The sequence below is a fragment of the Palaemon carinicauda genome, unplaced genomic scaffold (genome assembly GCF_036898095.1).
Source record: "Palaemon carinicauda isolate YSFRI2023 unplaced genomic scaffold, ASM3689809v2 scaffold92, whole genome shotgun sequence".
Taxonomy (NCBI): Eukaryota; Metazoa; Arthropoda; class Malacostraca; order Decapoda; family Palaemonidae; genus Palaemon; species Palaemon carinicauda.
This window is the reverse complement of record NW_027172226.1, coordinates 224461-249093: the sequence shown is the minus strand read 5'-3', so window position 1 is coordinate 249093 and position 24633 is coordinate 224461. Positions and strand designations below refer to the sequence as shown.

The 24633-nt window shown below is 45.6% G+C and overlaps 1 protein-coding gene across 4 annotated transcripts in view; it reads left to right on the top strand.

The window, feature by feature from the left end:
* Window positions 1-24633, top strand: part of LOC137637669 (protein bric-a-brac 1-like) — a 70404-nt gene that overhangs the window by 6499 nt on the left and 39272 nt on the right. For all 4 annotated transcript variants that reach the window (XR_011043747.1, XM_068369815.1, XM_068369817.1 and 1 more), the window contains exons 2-3: window positions 12969-13168; window positions 13543-13737. Coding sequence is in view for 3 of the 4 variants with exons in the window: in XM_068369815.1 (XP_068225916.1) it covers window positions 12977-13168; window positions 13543-13737 (387 nt within the window). In the remaining variant the exon portion in view is untranslated. The remainder of the gene's footprint in view (window positions 1-12968; window positions 13169-13542; window positions 13738-24633) is intronic.

Sequence of the window (24633 nt, the reverse complement as noted above, 5' to 3'; positions counted from 1 at the left end):
GACCCGCCATTGTGTTCTACGTGTTCCCTTTGTGTTTTCCCATCCTTTCCTCGTGTTACTTGTGTCTTTTGTGTGTTCGTGTATCCCCTTATGGAATCTCAACGCCATTGTCCCGGGCCCAAGGCCGGTAAGTCTTGCGGTGCCTGGCTGTCCAGGCCTGATGTCGACCCGCACACGTTGTGCTCCTCGTGTAGAGGCAATAAGTGCTCCTCTGGCTCAACGTGTCTGGAGTGTGAGTCCTGGCCGGAGTTGCAGTGGACCTTATTTGCGACGAAGAAGAAGAAGGCAGCCAAACAGTCTCCCAGGAAGGCGGGCATCAGCTCGCCCTTGATGTCACTTTCAGAGCCTTCGGAGAGAGGTTCTCCTTCCCCTTCCCCTACCCAGTGTAGGGGAAGAGGTAAGTCCATTGCGGGCAAACGGCCCATTGCCGTTCCCCATGAGTCTGATATCGGGGATGCTAACTGTGTTGGGCCTACGCAGAGGAGGGGGGGTCTGCTAGTGTGGCGGAAGTGTGTACCGTAGACGAGGCTCTGGTGCCCGCAGGACCTGTCTCCAGTGAAGACCCGGTATGGGGGAGGCCTGAAACAGCTCCTAACCCCCATCGTGGCAGTGTTTTACAGGTACAGCGGTTTCCGGGGGCGGGCATGACAAAGAAAGGAGAACCACATGCTCTTCAGACCCCGACTCTATTGTTTGGACGGTGCCAAGGACGCCCTTCAGGTCCCCCATGCTGCAAGAAGAGGAGTTTGAGGGCTGGTTTGCCTCTCGAGGTGCACTACGCATGCCCCCGGCGCCCTCAGCGTCTCTTCCGTCGGACTTCATGCTGCCCGTCACCCCGGTAGCAAAATCACGGGCCCTGAGAGTAGTAGCAGAAGACATGGAGGACTCAGACAGCTCCTCCTCCTCTTCATCTTCTTCGGACGATTCCTCGTCCTACAGCTCGTCATCGTCGGAGGATTCCAGCGGCCGGGAGGTGAGAAGGAAGAGGAAGAGATCCAAGAGGAAGAAGGCGAGCTCGTATGCAGGCCCTTCGAGGAAGAAGCCCAAGATCACGAGAAGGAGGAGTAAGAAGAAGAAGTCTTCCAGGAGGAAGTACATTAGACTGGCTTTTCCCCCATGCGGGTCGAGCAGGGCTCCTGCTGCTCCAGTGCCTGCCTCGGTGGCCGCTGGAGCCGCTTCCGCGCCCTTGCCCAGTGTCTCTTCGGCTCCGTCCGTCTGTCGAATGCAGCCGTTGGCACACTTTTCCTTGCCCTTGCCCGGCAAGTCACCTGCTCCATCCGTCCAGCGGGGTCAGTCGCGGACGTGACCCAGCAGCATGGCGCCCATGTCCTTTGTCTCACCGGCTCCGTCCAAGCTATGGATGCATCCGCTGGCACAACTAGGAAGTTACTCTTCATGGATTTCCCCGGGAGGGGGTAGACCCATAACGGCTACCTCCACCCCGGAGGCTCCATCCGTGACGGAGGCAGCCGCTCCATCGACCCGGCCTGAAGGAAGGGATACGTCCGCCCCCACGGATCCATCCGTGATCGAAGATGCAGCCGACACGGAGGATCATGTGGTTGAGGGTTTGTTGGACACCGGCGAGTGTTCCCCAGATGAGGTGTCCTATACTGTAGGAAGGTCCTAGCTCTAATACGACACCATCACAGGCTAGACGAGCCGCAACCTTCATCAGAGCAGGCTTGGCTTTTGGGTTTAGGAGGATGGTGGACAATCCGGTGCAGCAGAAGCCATCGTTGACTCTACCCCTAGCGCCCGACGTAGCCCTGGGCATGGAACATGTCGACCGGTTTGTAGCAGGGCATAAGAATTCCCTAAGAGTCCAAGGCTCCTTCAAGCTCCTGCCTGGACTAAGGACCCAGAAGAAGTTCTATGTGCCGGACGGTCGTCATTCAGGGCACCGCGCCTTAGAAGAAGCCGTCGCAACCTTAAACCAGTGCAATACTGATGAAAGGAGCTTTACTGCCCCGGTGGTCTTCTATCAAGCGGAGGCTGCCATGATGGAGGACACTTCCCAAGATATTGTTAACGTGACCTCCTGGCTGGACTGGTGGGCGTGCACCCTAGCAGGGTCCCAACTATCCCACGACCTATCAGTGCCGGAAAACCAAGCCCTACTGCAGGAACTTATCCGTTCGGGGGGGAAGCGATGAAATTCCTCACTTTCCAGTCACTGATCCAGACGGCAAACTCGGTCTTGAGGATGAGGGATACAGTCCTTAACAGGCTTCCCCGTAGACTCCCCGAACGGGAGGTGAAATTCTTAAGGAATGCTCCGGTGTGGGGTGAGACCATGTTCCCCCTTCAGGCGATAGCTGAAACAATGGAGAGAGTGGGCAAACTTAGGACTCGTCGGAGCCCAGGCAGACAGCGGCAAGACGTCCTCCCCACAGGAGAACATCAGTGGACAGGGCCTACCCACATACGCCACCGGCTAGACAGGAGGCCTCCTCCCCTTCCTGGCACCAATCTCCACGGCCCTCCTACAGAGGCAGTGCTCCAGCCCAGGCCTCCTTTAGGCAGAAGTATTCAGGCTCAAGGAGAGGCCACTCAAACTATCTCCCCAGAAGGAGATAGGGAGAGAAGCCCCCTACACCTTCCCACGCCTCAGGTGGGGGATGCCTCAAACGATAATGGCAAGCATGGCGAGACAACGAAATGGCTGGCACCCAAAGATCACAAGAAGAGGTGTCAGCCATGTTGAATGAGGGAGCTCTGCAACCTGTCCAGGAATCGTCACCAGGATTCTACTGCAGGCTCTTCCTTGTAGAGAAAGCTACGGGAGGTTAGAGGCCAGTCATCGACCTCTCAGCCCTGAACAAGTTTATCAAGAAGACGTCCTTCAAGATGGACACACCGAAGTCGGTGCTGGCAGCCTTGAGGGAAGGGGATTTCATGATGTCCCTGGACCTCAAAGATGCCTATTTTCAAATCCCCGTACATCCCTCCAGCAGGAAGTTCCTCAGTGTGAAGTGCGGATCTCAGTCCCTACAGTTCAAGACCCTCTGCTTCGGCCTGTCAACGGCGCCTCAGGTATTCACGAGGGTGTTCACCGTGGTATCAGTCTGGGCACACAAACAGGGTATCAGGCTGATCAGATATCTCGACGACTGGTTGCTACTTTCAGCCTCGGAGGCAGCCTTAAAGGAGCAGGGGGCGAAACTATTGCAGTTCTGCGGAGATCTAGGGATCACTATCAACTTAGAGAAGTCCCAGTTAGTCCCTACCACCAGGATGACGTACCTAGGGATGGTCCTGGACTCCCAGTCAGCGAAGGCATTCCCCTCCCAGGAGAGGCTGAACAACCTGGACCAAGTCATTCGTCCATTTCTGACAGACACACCAATGAGAGCCAAGGATTGGCAGAGACTCGTGGGACACCTGGTCTCGTTGGAGAAGTTGGTCCCTCAGGGGAGGCTCAAGCTGAGGCCAGTCCAATGAAATCTAAAGGACCTCTGGTCACCGTGGGACCCTCCGCAGAACGTAGTCAGGATGACTCCGGCAGGAACATGCTCCTCTAGTGGTCCGACAGGGAGAACACTCTAAAAGGTATACCGTTCGCGTCAAATCCTCCAGAGATGTTTCTCTTCACGCACGCATCAAAAGAGGGGTGAGGAGCCCATCTACTCAAGGAAACGGCAGAGGAAAAGTGGTCCCTGGAGGAGAAGACCCTCCACATAAACCTGCTCGAGCTCTTGCCAGTTCAAAAGGCCCTCGCGAAGTTCGCCATCTGCTTCGAGAAAACTCAGTAGCCCTCATGTGGGACAACGCCACTGTAGTGGTATACATAAGGAAGCAGGGAGGCCTGAGATCAAGGGAACTGTGCGACTTCACAGCTCAGATCCTGGAATGGGCCGAAAAGAGCCACATCGTTCTCACAGCCAGGTTCATTCCGGGAAAGAGAAACGTACTGGCTGATGGCCTCAGCAGGACAGGACAAGTACTCTAGTAGGGTTGGAATGGTCCCTACATCCGCAAGTAGCACAGGAGGTTCTCCAGTTGCGGGGCTCACCTGTTCGCCACGAGGCTCAATGCTCAGTTACCCGTGTTCTGTTCTCCAGTGCCAGACCCGACAGCAGCGTTCGAGGATGCCTTCCAGCACTCGTGGGACGGTCTCGACGTATTCGCCTTTCCTCCCTTCGGGATCCTCCGGCAGGTACTCAACTGGCTCAGGCAGTCAAGGGCTACAAGGATGACTTTGGTAGCGCCCTGGTGGCCGGAGAGGGATTGGTTCGCGGATCTACAGGACCTGGCCACACTCCCTCCGTTGCCCCTTCTAGTAAGGGAAGGTCTACTACACCAGCCACACTTCCGAAGGCTGCACGAAAACCCGCACTGCCTGCAGCTACATGCGTGGAGGTTATCAAGTGCCTTTTAAGGAAGGAAGGGTTCTCGGAGAAGACAGCTTCAAGGATGTCAGGGTATCTTCGAAAGTCCTTGTGCGTGGAGTACCAGGCCAAGTGGGCCATGTTCGGGAAGTGGTGTGCCACACAGAACCTGAGGCCCTTAGATGTATCAGTCCACAGGATTGCAGACTTCCTGGTTCACTTGAGGGACGACCTGGGGGTCTCCATTCCAGCCATCAAGGGGGTCCGTGCGGCACTGGGGCAAGTTTTCCAACTCGGAGGCATCGACCTGGGGGCGTCTTGCCACATTTCCATGCTCATCAGGAGTTTCTAGCAGTCTTGTTCCCCACGCGCCTCTAGGGTCCCGCAGTGGGACGTGGCTAAGGTGCTCAAGGCTCTATCGAGGCCTCCCTTTGAACCCCTTAAGGACATTCTGGATAAAGACCTCTCTCTCAAGACAGTGTTCTTACTAGCTCCAGCCTCAGCCAAGCGTGTGCGTGAGCTCCACAGCTTGTCCTTTGAGGTCTCGCACTCAAAAAGGTGGAAGGAACTGTCCTTTAAGTTTCTACCAGAATTTGTAGCCAAAACCCAGAACCCGGCAGTTGCGGATCCAAGCAAGGTTTGAGGAGTTCTCAATTCCGGCAATCCCTCACTCAGACAATCCGGAAGACTTGCTCCTGTTCCCAGTGAGAACAATCAGAAAATACCTTAGTAGGACAGCCAAACTCAGACCAGCCATCAAAAGTTTGTTTGTCTCTTCAAGCCCGGTCAAGAGGGCAGAGTCTAAGAACACGATCTCGGCAAGTCATCAAGAGGGCTTACGACAGTGATGGATCTGCGGTTCCTGGGACCCCGCGTCCCCATGATATTAGGGGCCTTAGCACTTCTTTGGCTTTTGATACCAACATGGCAGTGGGCCAAATCATGCGAGTAGGTACTTGGGCCAGGCAGTCCACGTTTATGTGCCACTACCTGAAAGACTGTACAAGGAAATCCCTGGACTTCTCCATTGGACCAGTAATTTCCGCCATGCAACAAGTTTAAAGGTTAAAGGCCCCGGGTAGCCCGAGGGAAGTAATCGCAAGCGACACAAGTTTCCTCCTTACTCCCCCTTTCCTTGCTACCCTTTTTCCCCTTTCCTTTCCTCCTACCATGTGAGAGATGGATGCTGTGGAAAACCATGTCCGGATTATACATAAAGGTGAGTTGTACATAAGGTAGACTTTTGCGTGCTTTCCCCGACTCTCCTACCCTCTCCACTAGGTCGTCTGGACCTAGCCTCCTATCTAGGTTCCGTGCCCCAGGATGTTAATGGTGTCTTCCGGCCTGTAAATCCACTCTCTCCTCTTAAAGTGTAAGTCTCCTAAGAAAGTAGTTCGAGGTAAGTACTCCGTGTAGGAACAAATCACAAATTTTAAGTAATTTGTATTTTTCTTAACAGTACTTACATCGAACTACTTTCGGGTTATTGCCCACCCATCCTTCCCCGAGTGTCTTACAGGAGTTTGAGTAGTACTTAAGCATACGCTTACTGATTACTCAGACCTAGCAGCGCACTCTCGAATGCTGATCCCGGGTCGCCTCAGGGCGAGTATCCATTCGCCACGGAGGGACCTGACTAGGGAAAACGGAGATAGAGGGAACCGCAAAATTCTTGGTCGGTTAGGGAGGAGATCCCAGATACTCTTTAAGAAAGTAGCTTGAGGTAAGTACTGTTAGGAAAAATGCAATTTTCAATATTAATCTTACCCGATGATCATGTAGCTGTCAACTCTGTTGCCCGACAGAAATCTACGGTCGGGATACGCCAGCGATCGCTATACAGGTGGGGGTGTACACAACAGCGCCATCTGTGAGCAGGTACTCAAGTACTTCTTGTCAACAAGAACTCAATTTTTCCTCTGTCGTGCCTCCGGCTAGACCTACTTGGATACGCTGTTGATTCTGGAGTTATTGTTCACGATTTGGTGATGTATTTGCTCTAGAGTTTAGCCTTCGCTATTCAGGAAGCTTTATCATTAGCTTAGCAAGCTTTTGGAATTAATTTGATTTAATTATGGTGACTCTCTTTCACTTTTAAATGGCCGACCCTTCCCTTAGACGGAAGTGTTGGTGTCGAAGAGAGTATAGACTCTCTTTCATTTTTTATTTTATATCTCTCCGCCATTTATAGGCCTCTTCGATTAACTTTCCTTTTATTATAAACTTATAAAAATTTTTTTTTTTTATGTTTGTTTATATGCGACCTTTCCTAATAGTAGGCGGTCCTTACTTGGAACCGAAGTTAATTAACATTGAGCTCGTCATATCGTTTTTCCTGTTAAGAATTTATGCTATTTTAATTTTAATGTTTTTGAAAGAATTTCTTTGATAAGTCTCGTACTGTTTTCAAAGTTGAACTAACGTTTTGTTTTTTCTCCGCAGTTGTTGACGTTCAGAACGTTCAACTTGCGCTCTATCGTTACGATAGAGAGAGAGTATTTCACGGTTTCACGTTGCAGTAAGAGTAAACCGATTCTAGCGTTTCGTTCATTCTTTCTTAACTTAAATGGTTTTAATTCTATAAAGGAACTTTTTATTTGGGAAACCTTTCAGTTTTTTTCCTTTAACAAATAATATGTTTTAACGATATATATAATTGGGCTCATCTCTCAGGTTCTAAGTCAAGAGAGAGAGAGAGAGAGATAGAGACGGAGGGAGAGAGAGGAGGATAAACGTTTCGTTCAAGCGGGTAACGTTGTTCTCGTTTTTTTTTTTTTTTTTTTTTTTTTTTTTTGCTCTTCTCCCTAGTCGATATAGGGGAAGAAGGTAAAACGTTTCTAGAGTTTTATTCTTGTTCCCAGGCTTTATGCGGTGAGAGATTTTAAACGTAGTTTATTTGATCTAGTGTTTAGTCTCTTTTCCAGCCACTGAATTCTTTATCTTTCATTATGTTTTTCTGTTACATTGTAATACTGTTTTCGCAATTACTACCTTTTAATGAAGGATAGGATTGCGTGTTTCAGGTACAAACCACTTAAAGTTTCGAGTTCAGTGAAATAAGTGCAAACAGAAAATCAAAAGTGATAAAGTGATATGCGCAAAGTGTTACAGTGTTGCGTTCGAGGGTTCGTCTGTTCGTGCCAGTTGTTCACCTAGTCCGATACCTCTTACAAGCTCCCAAGCCCAGGGGAGAAGTAATGTCGAAGGACTTATGGGTTCCTCAGGCCTTGATCGACGAACAGACGTTTCCCTCTGTGGTTTCGGGTGTATCTACACACGTTGCCGACGTGATCACCCCACCCACACAAAGACGAGAGAGCCCATTTATTCCTCGTCTGCGGAAGAGGTTTCTCGCAGAAACCATGGACCAAATCTTGCAGCTTTTAAGTGCAAGTCGGTCCCTTCCGCGCAAGTCCAACGGCCTAGGTGTAGCCACTGGGTCAGTTCGGACTCGCTGCAGTACGACAACTGCACACCTCCTAAGAGAGGCTAGGTGGTACCGCAACAGGCAGTAACTCCGTCTGTTGCCGCACCAGCTGTTTTAGACCCTCAGTCACAACGGACAGTAGCTCCGTTTGTTGTTGTCTTTCATAGACCCTAGTGGTCCATGCTGCAGACTATACAGTCTCAGCTTGCTCCTTCATGCAGGAGTATCATGCTGGAAGGTTGACAATGCAGCCTGTTAACCTACAACCCGCCGAGGTTGTGCGCTCAGCAGATACTGCGGCAGCCTGCTCCCACCCTCCACCTGTGAGAGCTCCACCACCGATGCACAGTCCACCCTGCCAGACGCATGTTCTTGCTGCACCATCTGCTAACATGCGTGAGCTACCGCATCAGCAGTGGGAAGGTTCTGTAGAGCTGCCGGGTTCCAGCACTATGCGGCTTTCTCCGCAGCCCATGCAGCATGCTATGCATACCTTACAGCATGCTCTGCATACCTTACAGCATGCTCTGCATACCTTACAGCATGCTCTGCATTCCTTACAGCATGCTCTGCATACCTTACAGCATGCTCTGCATACCTTACAGCATGCTCTGCATACCATACCGCATGCTCCTCAACCCACCGCAGCCCCTCCCACGCACCAGCACTCTGCTTTTGTTGTTGCCAGCTCCCACACTCCGACTGCGGAGAAGGTTGACGATGCACCCGTGGGCCTACACCTCCCACGGTTGTGCGCCCGGCATGGCTTCCTGCTCTCACACTCTTGTTGTGAGAGCTCCTCCACCCATGCACAGTCAACCCTGCCAGATGTATGATGACTCCCACACACAGAGCACTCCGTTGCCGTGCGGGAGCTACCACAAGCTGCCGTGTTTTGACACGGTGTGTCAGCCTCCGCAACACACTGTGGTTACCGCCACTCGCCAGCAGCAAACTAGTCAGGCAGGAGTTGAGGCTTCCCCACACAACTTTGGTTGTTGCCAACTCACAAACTGTCATGCAGTTACATGACGTTGCCTTCTGGTCTGCTACTTATACACCAGTGCTGTATGTCCTCACGCTCCTGTTGTGGTTGACAGTTCAGTTTTTGACAGTTCACAGACTGTCAAGCAGTTTCATAACGTTGCCTTCTGGTCTGCTGCTTTTGCACCAATGAAACCCTCACTGAGAGAACTTAGCTTTTCTCGGATATGGTTCCTGTAGATGAGAAAGTGCTGTTCTCCCTCCTTCTGATATTCCCTTGAGGACTCTGTCATTTGGAGAGGAGCCTTAAGCTGCTTAGCCTCCTATGGACTTTTATTTAAGCATAACATGCTTCCAGGGAGGGTAAATGGTTCCGCTTCAGTCGCTAACCCCGTCTGTTGCCACACCTGCTCCCATAGACCTTGAGCTTTGTTGCAAGACATGCAGTCCAAGCTTAGTCCTTAGTGTGTCACTGGGAAGACGTTCAACAACCAGCAGAGGTGACTTGTTGTGACGCAGTGCGGCAACCTCAGCAACCCGATAAGGAGTTGTCTGTACTACCCAGACAGTCTAGACAGTTTCGGGTTGTCGCTGTACTTCCTCGCTTCCCCATGGTTGACAGTTCACAGACTGTGCAGCAGTACCATGATCTTGTGTCCGGCTCCGTCAGACGACTGGCTTTTAAGAGCTCCCACAAGTCGTCGCTGTCTGGAGAATCTCAGATGGACTATGGATCTGACCAAGGAACTGGGCCTCCTGGTCAATTTAGATAAGTCCCAGCTCGTCCCATCCCAGACCATTGTCTACCTGGGTATGGAGATTCAGAGTCGAGCTTTTCGGGCTTTTCCGTCGGCCCCAAGGATCAACCAAGCCCTAGAATGCATCCAGAGCATGCTGAGAAGGAACCGATGCTCAGTCAGGCAGTGGATGAGTCTAACAGGGGCACTTTCATCGCTGGCCCTGTTCATCGAGTTAGGGAGACTCCACCTCCGCCCCCTTCAGTATCATCTAGCTGCTCACTGGATAAAGGACATGACGCTAGAGACGGTCTCAGTTCCTGTTTCCGAAGAGATGAGGTCTACTCTAACGTGGTGGAAGAACAGCTTTCTTCTCAAGGAAGGTCTACCTTTGGCTGTTCAGAACCCCGACCGCCGTCTCTTCTCGGACGCATCAGACACGGGCTGGGGTGCGACATTGGACGGACAGGAATGCTCGGGAACATGGAATCAGGAGCAAAGGACACTTCACATCAATTGCAAGGAGTTGTTGGCGGTTCATCTGGCCTTGATAAACTTCAAGTCCCTCCAGCTAAACAAGGTGGTGGAGGTGAACTCCGACAACACCACAGCCTTGGCTTACATCTCCAAGCAGGGAGGGACTCATTCGAGGAAGTTGTTCGAGATCGCAAGGGACCTCCTCATCTGGTCAAAAGATCGAAAGCTCATGCTGGTAACGAGGTTCATTCAGGGCGATATGAATGTCATGGCAGATCGCCTCAGCCGGAAGGGTCAGGTCATCCCCACAGAGTGGACCCTTCACAAGAATGTTTGCAGCAGACTTTGGGCCTTGTGGGGCAGCCAACCATAGATCTGTTCGCTACCTCGATGACCTAGAGGCTCCCGTTGTATTGTTCTCCGATTCCAGACCCAGCAGCAGTTCACGTGGATGCTTTTCTGCTGGATTGGTCCCATCTCGACCTGTATGCATTCCCGCCGTTCAAGATTGTCAACAGGGTACTTCAGAAGTTCGCCTCTCACAAAGGGACACGGCTGACGTTGGTTGCTCCCCTCTGGCCCGCGAGAGAATGGTTCACAGAGGTACTGCAATGGCTGGTCGACATTCCCAGGACTCTTCCTCTAAGAGTGGACCTTCTACGTCAACCTCACATAAAGAAGGTACACCCAAACCTCCACGCTCTTCGTCTGACTGCCTTCAGACTATCGAAAGACTCTCAAGAGCTAGAGGCTTTTCGAAGGAGGCAGCCAGAGCGATTGCCAGAGCAAGGAGGACATCCACTCTCAGAGTCTATCAGTCTAAATGGGAAGTCTTCCGAAGCTGGTGCAAGGCCAATGCAGTTTAATCAACCAGTACCACTGTAACCCAGATTGCTGACTTCCTGTTACATCTAAGGAACGTAAGATCCCTTTCAGCTCCTACGATCAAGGGTTACAGAAGTATGTTGGCAGCGGTTTTCCGCCACAGAGGCTTGGATCTTTCCACCAACAAAGATCTACAGGACCTCCTTAGGTCTTTTGAGACCTCAAAGGAACGTCGGTTGTCCACTCCAGGCTGGAATCTAGACGTGGTCCTAAGGTTCCTTATGTCATCAAGATTTGAACCTCTCCAATCAGCCTCTTTTAAGGACCTCACATTAAAAACTCTTTTCCTCGTGTGCTTGGCAACAGCTAAAAGAGTAAGTGAGATCCACGCCTTCAGCAGGAACATAGTTTTCACATCTGAAACGGCTACATGTTCCTTGCAGCTCGGTTTTTTGCTAAAAACGAGCTTCCTTCACGTCCTTGGCCTAAGTCGTTCGAGATCCCAAGCCTGTCCAACTTGGTGGGGAACGAACTGGAGAGAGTACTTTGCCCAGTTAGAGCTCTCAGGTACTATCTAAAAAGGTCAAAACCTTTACGAGGACAATCAGAAGCCTTATGGTGTGCTATCAAGAAGCCTTCTCTTCCAATGTCTAAGAACTCAGTTTCTTACTACATCAGGCTTCTGATTAGGGAAGCACATTCTCATCTGAAGGAAGAAGACCTTGCTTTGCTGAAGGTAAGGACACATGAAGTGAGAGCTGTGGCTACTTCAGTGGCCTTCAAACAGAACCGTTCTCTGCAGAGTGTTATGGATGCAACCTATTGGAGAAGCAAGTCAGTGTTCGCATCATTCTATCTTAAAGATGTCCAGTCTCTTTACGAGAACTGCTACACCCTGGGACCATTCGTTGCAGCGAGTGCAGTAGTAGGTGAGGGCTCAGCCACTACATTCCCATAATCCCATAACCTTTTTAACCTTTCTCTTGAATACTTTTTATGGGTTGTACGGTCGGCTAAGAAGCCTTCCGCATCCTTGTTGATTTGGCGGGTGGTCAATTCTTTCTTGAGAAGCGCCGAGGTTAGAGGTTGTGATGAGGTCCTTTAGTATGGGTTGCAGCCCTTTATACTTCAGCACCTAAGAGTCGTTCAGCATCCTAAGAGGACCGCTACGCTCAGTAAGGAAGACGTACTTAATAAAGGCAGAGTTATGGTTCAAGTCGTCTTCCTTACCAGGTACTTATTTATTTTATGTTATTTTTGAATAACTAATAAAATGAAATACGGGATACTTAGCTTCTTTGTTAACATGTATGCTGGTCTCCACCCACCACCCTGGGTGTGAATCAGCTACATGATCATCGGGTAAGATTAATATTGAAAAATGTTATTTTCATTAGTAAAATAAATTTTTGAATATACTTACCCGATGATCATGAATTTAAGGACCCGCCCTTCCTCCCCATAGAGAACCAGTGGACCGAGGAGAAAATTGAGTTCTTGTTGACAAGAAGTACTTGAGTACCTGCTCACAGATGGCGCTGTTGTGTACACCCCCACCTGTATAGCGATCGCTGGCGTATCCCGACCGTAGATTTCTGTCGGGCAACAGAGTTGACAGCTACATGATCATCGGGTAAGTATATTCAAAAATTTATTTTACTAATGAAAATAACATATTACTTAAAATTTGTGATTTTATGTCAAAAAGATACCACAAAGTGCTTGGCTTGTATGTTTAATGAATAGGCCTAATTATGCCTCTTACATTGCATTGGACACACAGAAGAGGTTGAAAAGTCAGTCATCAAATCAACATTAAAGTACTGTATACTGTTACTGTAATCTTTAGAAAAAATTTCTAAATTATCGGAGTATCGGCTTGTATCGGTTATTTCTCTGGTATCAGTATCAGTCTAGAAAAAAAAATGGGTATCGGTTTCGGTCTAGTAAAAAATTGGTTATCGGTATTTGGTATCAGCACATTTCTAGCTTATAGCATCTTGCTTTTCCAACTGGGTTATAGCCTAGCTTGTAATAATAGTAATAATATTGAAGTTTGTTACCAAACGGATACAAGCCTTCATTCTTTAATATGAGAATTGATTCAAGCGCAGCTGGAAATCTGTAGTTAAAACCTTTTTTGTATTTTAATAAGTTTGCCCATCTTATACTCTACTTTTGTTACAGGACATTACATGATGGGTGGCAGTGACATGCAGTTTTGCCTGCGATGGAATAACTTTGGAACTACAATGACCGCAGCCCTTCACTCATTGCATGAGGGAGGAGATTTTGTGGATGTTACCTTAGCGGCAGATGGGATGCAACTGAAAGCTCATAAACTTGTTTTGTCCGCTTGCAGTCCATATTTCAGAGATATTTTAAGGGTAATTATACTTTTTCCTATACAGTATAACCATTTTTTAGTGTAGGGGTTAGTATCTCAAGCCTGCCCTTATATTACAAATACATGTACAGTACCATAATGAATTAGTAACATTGAAGTTGATAATTTTATTATTTTTGCTATAACTTTCATTCAAAACCATTTAGAAAACATATAGTACTTAGCTATTATAACAGCCCTTGAATGATAAGTTTAAGAAACAGGATTATATCATTTTTAAGGAATTTTTGTGTACATTTTTCATTTTGAAAAAAGATTGTCTTCAAAAGTATTTCTTTTCTCTTTCTCTCTTTGCTTAACTTAAAATCCTATAAGGAAGCATGCATTTAATTTTTTTGTGGAATGAACTTCCAGAATAATCCATGTCAGCACCCAGTTATTATTCTCCGTGAAGTGCCTATTGAAGACCTGGAGGCTGTCGTAGCATTCATGTACGAAGGCCAGGTAAATGTGTCACAGACACGCCTCCACACATTCATGAAGCTTGCTGAAGTTCTCCAAGTTCGGGGATTGACGGATGCGCAGACGGCCTGGTCACATGTGGATAAGGTAGTTAGTTATCTTCATTTCTTTTTGTTTTAAGGGATAGAAACTAAGGTTTATTTGATGATATGGAGGCATGATTAGTTCCTACACAAAAATAAACCTTTGTGTTTAAATTTGAGTATAATTTCAATGTAGCTGGAACTTGACTGTTGAAATTTATAACAAGGTGTCAGTAGTTAATAGCGTATGGTGATGAAGTCCCCCCCCCTTTTTCACCTTACCCAGTAGCCACTCGGACATATGCCACCAAACCTTACAGAATTACATTTGGTGTAAACATCCTGGCTGTTTTGCTGTTTTTCTCTTTTCTGTAGAGATTATAAATTGTTTTGGTGCTTTTTTTCTAATTGAAAAGCTCTAAGCAGTTATGCATTCCTGACCAGGTGTCCCCGCAAGAAAGTGGAGCACTTTTATGAGCAGTATCCATCTGGATCTCAATTCTTTGTGTGCATCTTGCAGGGAGCATAACTCTTCAGTCATCCTCATGTGATGAGGGTAAGGAATGACTGTCTGCACAGTGGGTGGAGTATTGCAAGAGAAAGGAAAAGAAGCCGAAACAGGATCATTTGCCTTCAGGGTTCCTCAAAGTTGAATTAGTGCATGGGTGCTCTTTTTTTTTCTTCCCCTGGTACAGTGGTACAGTTATCAAACCACTGACCCTTATCCATGGTCTTCCTACAGATAGGGGATAACAAAGAAGAATGATGACCCGAGACCTTCCTTTAGGGCAAGCTATGAGAGGAGCCACCATATCTGCTTCCCTAAGAGAAGCTGCTAGTCCCGATCCTTTGCCTTGTAGTCACCCGCAAGGTAATAATGACAATACACCTGAGGATATGGCCATAAAGGCACTCTGGCCTTCCTTAGGTTTGGAGGCCATCCCATCAACTGAGATTACTGCAAACCATGGCTACATTAATGGAAACTTCCTCAGCTGCTGCCCCGGCAGAGGAAAACAATAACACAAACCCCTCTTCATAGACACGGACTACTGATGATGCAGTCATTTGCTGACATATCCTCTGTAGCTTCGTGGTTACAGATAATGGAAAAACAAATGTTGACTTCAAGCAAAGAGAGTTATGGCCTCATTTTCCCTCTCCTACTTTGCGTTGGAACATATGATAATGGCTCACCGTGCAGAGGCGAAAAGACAACTCCTTGGATTGGAACACTCTGCTGTATGGGTAAATGTGTGCCCTCACCTCATCTGATTCGTAGTCTTCTGGGATTTCTCAGAGAAGAGGACAAGATAGATCTCTGAAGTGCTATGCAAGACCTCTTCTTTTCACTAATCTCTTCACAAGCCTTTGCCAGTTAGTGCATACTCTCTGGGTAGAACATGCTTACATTCGCCTGCAACCAATGCACTCAAATGTTTGCACGCTCACTTCTGTGCACGCCTCCAACTGGGTGCACCCAATTTTCACTTAATGAACACTCTCCTGATTGCATCACTATGTTCATGCACCCACATTGCCCTCGCAACTTCCTGTGCCAACTCCAATTAGAGAATGCTCTTGTGCTAGAGCATGTTCACCTGTTTGCCCTCATACATCGCGTTCACCATTTCGCACTCCTTCTCCAGCTAGCGTGCACTCTCTTGCTAGAAAGCACTCTTTCCACTAAGCTGTTTGCATGCCTTCTGTTAACGAGCGCACTTTGGGCTTACCTGTTCTCACGTACTCTTTGTTCTTTTCCGGTTTGTGAGCGCTCATCGCCCACATCTCGCATGTCCATCACTATCACTTGTTCATGGGCATTCTTGCTTACCTGTTCATGCACATTTGTTAGAACATGTGGCCTCATCTACTAGTAGACACTCATTTACTTAGACTCGCTCCCCATGTGGTGTATGCCTGCCTATTTGCGCTCTCTCTCCTGTGGGGTTGCACTACTCAGTTCAGGATGCTCACAAATGTACATGGACCATCACCTGTAGATAGGAGCCCACCTATTCAGGCTCACGCTCTTTTACTGGTAAAAGCTTGATGGAGGGCGAGCGTGCATTACGCTCACCATTTTGTGTGCCATGTTCTACTGATGATTGCTCATCTCTTAATGCACACACGTCTGCTTGTGCACACCCTTTTACTTGCACGTATTCCCCTGTTCAAACTCAATGCTCTGTTCACCTTCATTTATAGATGAACAGTCACCTAATAAAGTGAAGCTCTTCTTGTGACAAACATCCACATGTTAGCAATTATTCATCTACCACTGGTTGTGCTATGACCTGTGAGACCTTAACTGTTCGTGTGCTTGTGATCTGTTAGAGGATAATCTCTGGTTCACCCTAGCTCATCTGGTTATTCCCGCTTATCGGACTGTGGTTGGTCAACTGTCTACAGTCAATCTCATCTAGGATTGCACACCTGTTTGCGATCAATTAGAATCCATTTTGACCCCAAGCTCAGTGGTTTGCACAAAGTATAGGAGCATTGAAGAAAAGAAAATTTTAAATTTTGCAACAGTAAATGAAGAGTCGTATAATTCTCCTTTCACTGAAAGAGAATTTGATTCCACACTTGCTCATTGCAATGATACAGCCCCTGGACCCGATGGAATTCCATATGCAATGATTAAACATGTACATTTTAATACAAAGCTATTTATTTTAAGCATTATTAATAGAATATGGCATGATCATAGTTACCCAAGTGTTTATTTTAGCCTTTTTAAAATCTGGTAAAGACAAGTTTTTAGCAGCAAACTATCGTCCTATTGCATTGATATCTTGTTTATGTAAAATCATGAAGAAGATGGTCAATGCAAGGCTGATGTGGTACCTTGAAAAGAAAGGTATTTTATCACCGATTCAATGTGGATTCATAAAAATGCACTCAACGACTGATGTATTGATATGACTTGAGTCTTCTATTTGTGAAGCCTTTGCTTCCAAACCACCATGTTACTGTATTTTTTGACCTTGAAAAGGCATATGATACCACATGGAGATATGGTATACTTAAAACCATTCATGAAATCGGATTGAGAGGAGAGCTGCCACTATTTATTCAGCCATTTCTTTCACATAGAGTTTTTCAAGTGAGAGTTGGGGAAGCTCTATCAGAGAGTAAGTGCCAAGAAGAAGGAGTTCCTCAGGGTAGTGTGCTGAGTGTAACCATTTTTGCACCAGCAATTAATGGGATATCCTCAGCCAGTCCCCAGGATGTTCTCTCAACATTATTTGTGGATGATCTCTCCATATCATTTGCTGGAGCCAGAATGGTAATGGTTGAGAGAAAACTACAGCTCTCAATTGACAAAATTATCCAGTGGGCCGATATGAATGGATTTAAGTTCTCGACAAGTAAAACTACTATTGTACATTTCTGTCGTATCCGGGGAGCACATCCAGACCAGGATATATACATTAAAGGTCAACGGATCCCATGTGTATCGGAATCCAAATTTTTAGGTTTGATATTTGATCGTAGACTTACTTGGGTTTCTCACCTAAAAGCGCTAAAAGCTAAATGTGTTGAAGCTTTGAATATTTTAAAAGTATTGTCCTATACATCATGGGGGCAGACCGCAATACTATTTTAGAATTATACAAGGCCTTGATTTTTTCCAAGATTAGTTATGGATGTGAAATATACTCTTCAGCCACCCCAAGCCGGTTGAAAATATTAGATTCAATACATCATGCTGGTTTTAGATTGTCCACAGGAGCATTTAGAACCTCACCTATCCCAAGTCTCCTTGTTGATGCTGGAGAGTTACCTCTAGACCTTTACCGAATGTCTTCCATTGTTCGGTATTGGTTTAGATTGCAAAGACTCCCCAACTCTTTAGCCTTTCAGACTGCAAGCCTTGTGAGACACACATCATACTTTGAGTTGCACCCAAAACCTCCTCAACCTTATGGTTTTCGGGTGAAACGATTATTAAACAGTCTGGATATAATTAGAAGTAAGGTACTTCCATTCAAGGTATCATCAACGCTTCCATGGAAATTCCCAGAGATATTTTTTTGTAAATACTTTATTGGAGTTAAGAAGAATATGACTGACCTAGAAGCCAGGTCTCTTTTTATGGAATATGTTGAAGAACATAGAGGATCGACTTTTATATATACTAATGACTCCAAATCTGATGCTGGCGTTGGATTTGGAGTACATAGTAATGATTTTAATTGTAGAGGTGCACTTCCTCTAACAGCTTCCATATTTACTGCCAAACTGTATGGCATATTAACCGCTATTGAGAAAATAGCATTGGAGAAGGAGGGTAATTTTACAATTTTTAGTGATGCAAGGAGTGTCCTTCAAGCTTTAGAAGTTTTTAATCCTAGTAACCCTCTAGTTTTAAAGGTTTTAGAATGGCTCTTTATTATTGGACGGAGAGGTATAATGGTTCAATTTTGTTGGGTTCCAGCACATGTAGGTGTGTCTGGGAATGAGAAGGCCGATTCACTGGCAAAGAATGCTGCATCCGAGTTGCTGCCAAGAAGGTATCCCATTCCGTGTAATGATTATCTACCTAACATCAAGAAATTGCTTTGCAATAAATGGCAACAGAACTGAGATAGTCTAGATGGCAATAAAATGAGAGAGGTAACAAATGTCATAACTCCTTGGAGGTATAACATGATGCCCCGAAAATGGGAGACTTCTCCGTATTGGTCACACTCGGTTGACACACAAGTTTCCGCTGAAGGGCCAACACCAACCGTATTGTGACGACTGGTTGGTACCTCTAACAGTGAGGTATCTATTGACCGAATGCCCCAATTATAATAACTTGTGGATTAGATATTTGTTAGAAGCTCGAGGTGAGGGTGGCAGGTTCATCCTTGCCAAGATTCTTGGACATGATATGTCCTACTATGCAAGTGGCATTTTAAGGTTTGTTTCTGAAGCGGGTCTTTTGAAAACTATCCAACTTTTATAATGACTTTTATGGTTTTAATTGAATATTCTTTCATTTTTTTATATATACAAACTAAATGATATCGGCTTCAATGACCCTAGATGTCAGGATGCCTGAAAACCTTAAATCAATCAATCAACAAAGGATTATGTGAGCTCTCATATCAAAGTGCAATTCTCAGAGGAAACCAGAGACCTAGTGTATACAGTCTTCAGGTACCAGGGGAGACTTGGTCCAAGGGATACCCTGATGTGAAGGTACAAGCCCTTCGGTGGTATAGGATTCCCTGTCACCCAAGTTGGATCCAGGGATTCTCTTGAGACCAAAGATCCAACTCCTCTAGAACAGTGCGATGTCCCTTCCTTTTGACGGGAAGATTTGAGAAGGTTTATCAATCTGGCATTCCCAGACCTAGGACCTGCTGTTACAGGAGCCCAAAACCAGAGTTGGTGTCGACCTTTGTCTGCGCCTTCGATGAAGTATCCAAGGCTCCAGTAAAGGGCATCAATATATTGAAAAGGCCAAAACCATCACTAGAACTTCCTTTGTCAGAGCTAGCCAGTTGAAGAAGCAATAGATATATTGGACGACCAGATTTCTAGGTGAAGGAACTAGTTAAAAGTCCAGCAGGTCATAAGATCTTGCTCCTGGCTCTTTATCACTAGAGAAGGGTCTATCTGCCAGAGGGTTTAAGCCATTCTCCCTTGCCAGTTGATGTAGGAATAACAACCTTGACCCTGGGCCTCTTGGCTTCTGCCATGGAAGCCACCATTAAGGCTGGCCTATAGGTGATATCCTGGTTGGACCACTGGTTGGTTGCTAATGCATACTTAATTTCCTCTCAGGATATAAGCAACTACAATAGTAAGAAGTCCACGTACTTGGTCCTGTCAGGAGCCAAGGTGGTGACCTTCCTGGCACACTAGTCCACCAACTAGTGAGCCATCTGGGTTAAGACCAGGGACTCTGGGGTTTTCAAGTTTGCAATGAATTTAAGACATAGGGAAGCTCTGACGCAATTTGCAACGAAATTAAGACACAGGGAAGCTCTGACGCCACGCAATTTTCAATACGACAGAGCTTGGCCTTCTTTCCAGCATGGGAAGTAGATGATGTGGAGGGAAGGTGGAGGAAAAGACTCCCTTTTCCACCAAGTTGTGTTCTTTAAGGACATGGCCCCATCAAGGACAACTAAGAAATTAACTCTGGTTCCCTTGAAGTGTACACTCAAGAAACCCTCAGCGACTCTAAGATTGAGGTCACCTCCTTCACCAGTGGTAAGATCTTCCAGGAGTTCAGTCACCACTCCTCCTTTTTGACAATGCCCTGGTCAGACCAGGAGAGGAGCCAGAGGGTGGTAGCACTTGATATTCCTCTACTCAGAATGCCACCCGTAAGGGGATAATTGGCAAGCCCATGGGTGAAGTGGCAGTGGCACGGTGTGAAGACTGGATGGAGAGGGTTCCATGTGACTATTACTGCCTCCCAATTATTGGCTCTTTTCTTCCTTTCACTCAAATACCAAAGACATGTCTTATGTTATTTTAATTGTTCATTGAAATTTATTTCCTTACTTTCTGTCCTCACTGGGCTATTTTCCATGTTTGAAGTCCTTGGGCTTCTATCATCCTTCTTTTCTAACTAGGGTTGTAGTTTAGCAAGTAATAATGTTGATGATGATGATACCAGACTTGGTCAAAGACTTCACCCTTCATCTAGAGGTGAAGATATTGGACAAGGAAGTGCTAAAGATTGTACAGGACAGATCTCCAGGCTTTTATAGCTGCTTGTTCCTAGTGGAGAAGCCATCTTAGGCTGGAGAGCTGTCATTGACCTCTCATTCAAGATGGAGATCTCTAATACCATACAGGCAGCAGTAAGGAGGAAAGACTTCATGCTTTTTCTTGATCTGAAATATGTATAATTTTCTAATTTCAGATCCAAGTAAATTTGTCCAGTAAAAAATAACCTTGTGTCATCCATGAGGGAGGTCTTTCAGTATAAAGTCCTGTTCTTTTCTGCCAACTGCTCTCTGCATACTTCAGCTAAGATAATACGACGACTGGCTGATACTGTCCTTCTCCTGAGGGCAGCTTCTCCAGCAAAGACAGATGGGCTTCTTGCATTTTGTCATAATCTGGGGATTTAGTTAAATCAGGTACAAAGTCCAGCTCAAGCAGATGATAAGTACAGTACCAGGGTATGTTAATAGATACAACAAAAGTGAGGATCTTTCCATTGAAGGATCACATCAGTATACTAAGAAAGGTAGCGTAACTTTTCTTCACTGAACAGTTTCTACTAGCAAGATAGTGGCAAGTTACTTGGACACCTCTCATCCCTGGAGAAGCTTGTACCTCATGGACATCTCCATCGGCAGTCCTTTCATTGGTGTCTCAAGAGACATTGGTCGGCAACCACCAGCTCCCTCTAATAATTAGTTCCAGTTGACTAGAAAGTAAGGGAGGACCTAGCATGGTGGTTGGAGGATGAGAATCTCGTCAAAGGGTCTCCTTGAGTGTTCTGTGGAAATGTTTCTGTTCACAGATGCATCAAAGGAGGGACGATGTGTTCACCTGAGGGACAAGGCTGGGCTACATTGTTGGTCCGAGGAGGAGAGTCATATGCTTATCAACCTCTTGGAAATGAAGACAGCTTTTTTGGCACTGCAGTCATTCCAATAGCAGCTGTTAGGTCACTTGGTAGCATTGATGAGCAACAACACAATCATTGTGGCATACGTCAAAAAGAAATTAAGCCTAGCACTTCCGTTAGTTGGCAAAGGAGGCGCACTCTTTGGTGCTGGACAAAGCAGTAGAACTGTCATCAAGGTTTATTTCAGACAAGAGGACTGTTATTGCCAACAACCACAGTCACCAGGGTGAAGTAGCAGGAGCACTTATGGGACGGACTAGAAGACCTTTACGCCTTTCCACCGTTCCGTCTGATTCGTCAGACTTTGTTGAGAGTCCGAACATCCAAGGGAGTCAGAGTAACTCTATTAGCCCCAAAGTGGCCAGCAGCGAAATGATATTCAGACTGCCTGGAATTTTTCACAGAAGTGCCAAGAGAACTTCCAGAATGGCCAAGCCTGCTATGCCAACCATAGTAAGAAAATTCCACAATGCAGTACATTGCCTATCCTTTCATGGTTGGAGACTATTCAGCATCTCCTGCAAAACAAAGGCTTTTTGAGACCTACTGCAAAGCATCTTTCTGAATATCTCCGAAAGTCTTCCACAGCATTTACCAGGCAAAGTAAAAAATATTCTGTGATTGGTGTCGTAGGAGGAATATTGCTCCACGCGTAGCCACGATTCCCCTGATTGCAGATGTTTTGGAGTTCCTAAGGAACAAGAAGTCACTGCAGTGAAAGGCTACCGCTTGGCCTTGAGCCAGGTATTCAAACTGAAAGGGCTTGAATGGGAACTCTCATCTTTGGTTAAGAGTTTTGAGCAGTCTTGCCTTCCTCGAGAACTCAAACTCTCTTCCTGCGTCATTAAAAAAGTTCTACGGGCCATTAAAACAAGCCCCTTATGAACTTATGCATAAAGCCTTAGACAGACCTCACCGTAAAGGCTGTCTTCCTACTTGCCTTAGCTTCAGCCAAGAGAGTAAGTGAATTACAGGGTCTATCTCATATTATGTCACATTCCAAAGGGTGGAGGGAAATATCTTTGTCTTTTGTTCTCGAACTTGTGGTCAAAACCTAGAATCTGGTTGATGATGATCTCAGGTTTGACTCTTCACAATCTTGTTTCTCAAAGAGGTAACAGATGACCCGGTTGATATGTTACTGTGTCCCGTAAGAGCAGTGCATAAATATCTGAAAAAAACACAGTACTGTATCTTAAGCCTAAAATCTCCAATTTGTTCATGACCACTGGCCGCTCCAAAAAGAAGGTATCCAGAAACTATTTCTTTCTGGTTAATAGAAATTAACATGAGAACCTATAAATCCTCAGGGGAAGTGTCTACAAGGCCCCTCCCCCTCAAGCAAATGATATAAGTGGGCTTGCCGCAACCCTAGCATTTCACAAAAACCACTCTGTAGCACAAGTTTTCAAAGCTGGTGTTTGAAAGAGACAAACCACCATCTTAAATGTTGCACATATAGGTCTTTGGACACCTTTTCTATGGGCCCTATTGCTGCGGCACAATAAATAATCTAACTTTAAGTAAGATCTTATGGGACACATAACTGCTCTTATCTCAGGCATCTCTTATGCTCTTCATCATAAGGGTAGGCTATGTAATGGGCACTAAGGTAGATGTTGATCTTGATTGGACTTGAAGCCTTCACTTGGAATCCACCCTAATGCAAGTAAGAATGCCTTTTAAGTTGAGTACTCATTGATGTACTGGATATTATAATGAAATTTTAAAATTATGCAACACATGTTCATATCACTTCACCCTTGGCAAAGTATATTGTTCTCTAGAATTGAATGTAAGGCCTTGCCTGTTTATGAGCTGGCTGCACTGTTCACAAGTAATTCACTTTGATCTCTTGCTATTACTTTTAGTACAGTACTTGTATTTTGAGAGAGAAAAAGCTGACCTTTAATCTTCATGGAGACATCCTCCCACCTAAGGAAGACACTCATATAAATGACTCGGAAGTTTGTATCCATGTAGGAATAAACTACAAATTTTATACAATTTGTAATTTTCCTAGATATACAAACCCGTGTCATTTACCAAAGGTCCGTCTCAACCACCCTGCAAACATGACTAGATGAGTGTTTTGAGGAAGCGCTTTGAACAAGCGTTATGCGTCATGTGCAGCAGTTGCCTAGCAACAAAGCATGACACAATCAAACCAATGTCTTTTGATTGTCTAGTAGAAAAGAGAACTAGAAGTAACCCCATATAAATGACTTCAGTTTGTGTAGCTAATAAAAATGCAAATTGTATAAAATTTGTAGTTTAGGAGTTGTATATAAAGAAACATTATTAATGTAAAGATCTAGCTGTTGAGGAGCCGCTGTCCTTGACCTACTTACAATCACACTTGGAGTTTTGTTAGGGTTCAGCTTAAGGGGGCCAGCCGGCTAATGCCGCTTTTTAAGGACAGAACTTTGACATTCATACCACTTAATAAGGTGACTTAGGACATCTCCAAACTGCATAAGTAAATCATGATTATTATGAGTTTTATGTTCTTTTTTGTATATTAATAAACCAAAACAATGTTATTTATCATAATTTAATCATAAATGAAGATCTCTTTGCTCAATATCTTTTCTCTTTAGGCTCCTGTCAGGCAAGGCAGCCGCTCATCCATCCACACTACTCTCTCTCTCTCTCTCTGTCATTAACTCAGCTAGTTTTGCCAATATTACCCACTTCTGAACTCAGAGCCAATTTTCTTCTTCCTCATGTTAGTGATATGTTGAAATTGTCTTTTCCTCTTTGACATGATGAACTTCTTGCCGAAATTAAGAAAAAACAGACGTAAAGAAGAGTGAATGGCAGAAGTCAAACTCAAACGTGTTATCACTCTGAGGTTTTTAGTAGCACTGAAGGTCAAAGGATGTAATACTTCACCTTGTGACTCATGGAATCTATACAGATGCCATTGCGCACAATTTTCATTTCATAATAAAGTGTTATAATTATAAAAATTTACGTTAACCGAAGAAATACTGCATTTCTTTTTTTTTGTAGGGATCAATTTTATCGGCATATTGAGTTACTTTTACTAATTACTCTGTAACTATGAAGGTAAGAGGAATTTTGTATACTTATTCTCCATTGCCATACGAAGCTATGAATTTTTTGTTTTTCGTCCTATACCTCCATATATTGGCATACCGGCTGGGTCCCTTAATGCTCTATAATTTGTTTTTATTAAGAAAGTGTTTTAATAATAAATAGAAAACTAGTTACTGTAATCATAATAGACTTATATAAAGATGCTATAGGGATTAAATGTGCAATTATCTAGTTCAAATACAGTTCATTAGTTTATACTTACACAGCAAAAGGGTAAAGTTAAACACAAAAGATAATTGAGAA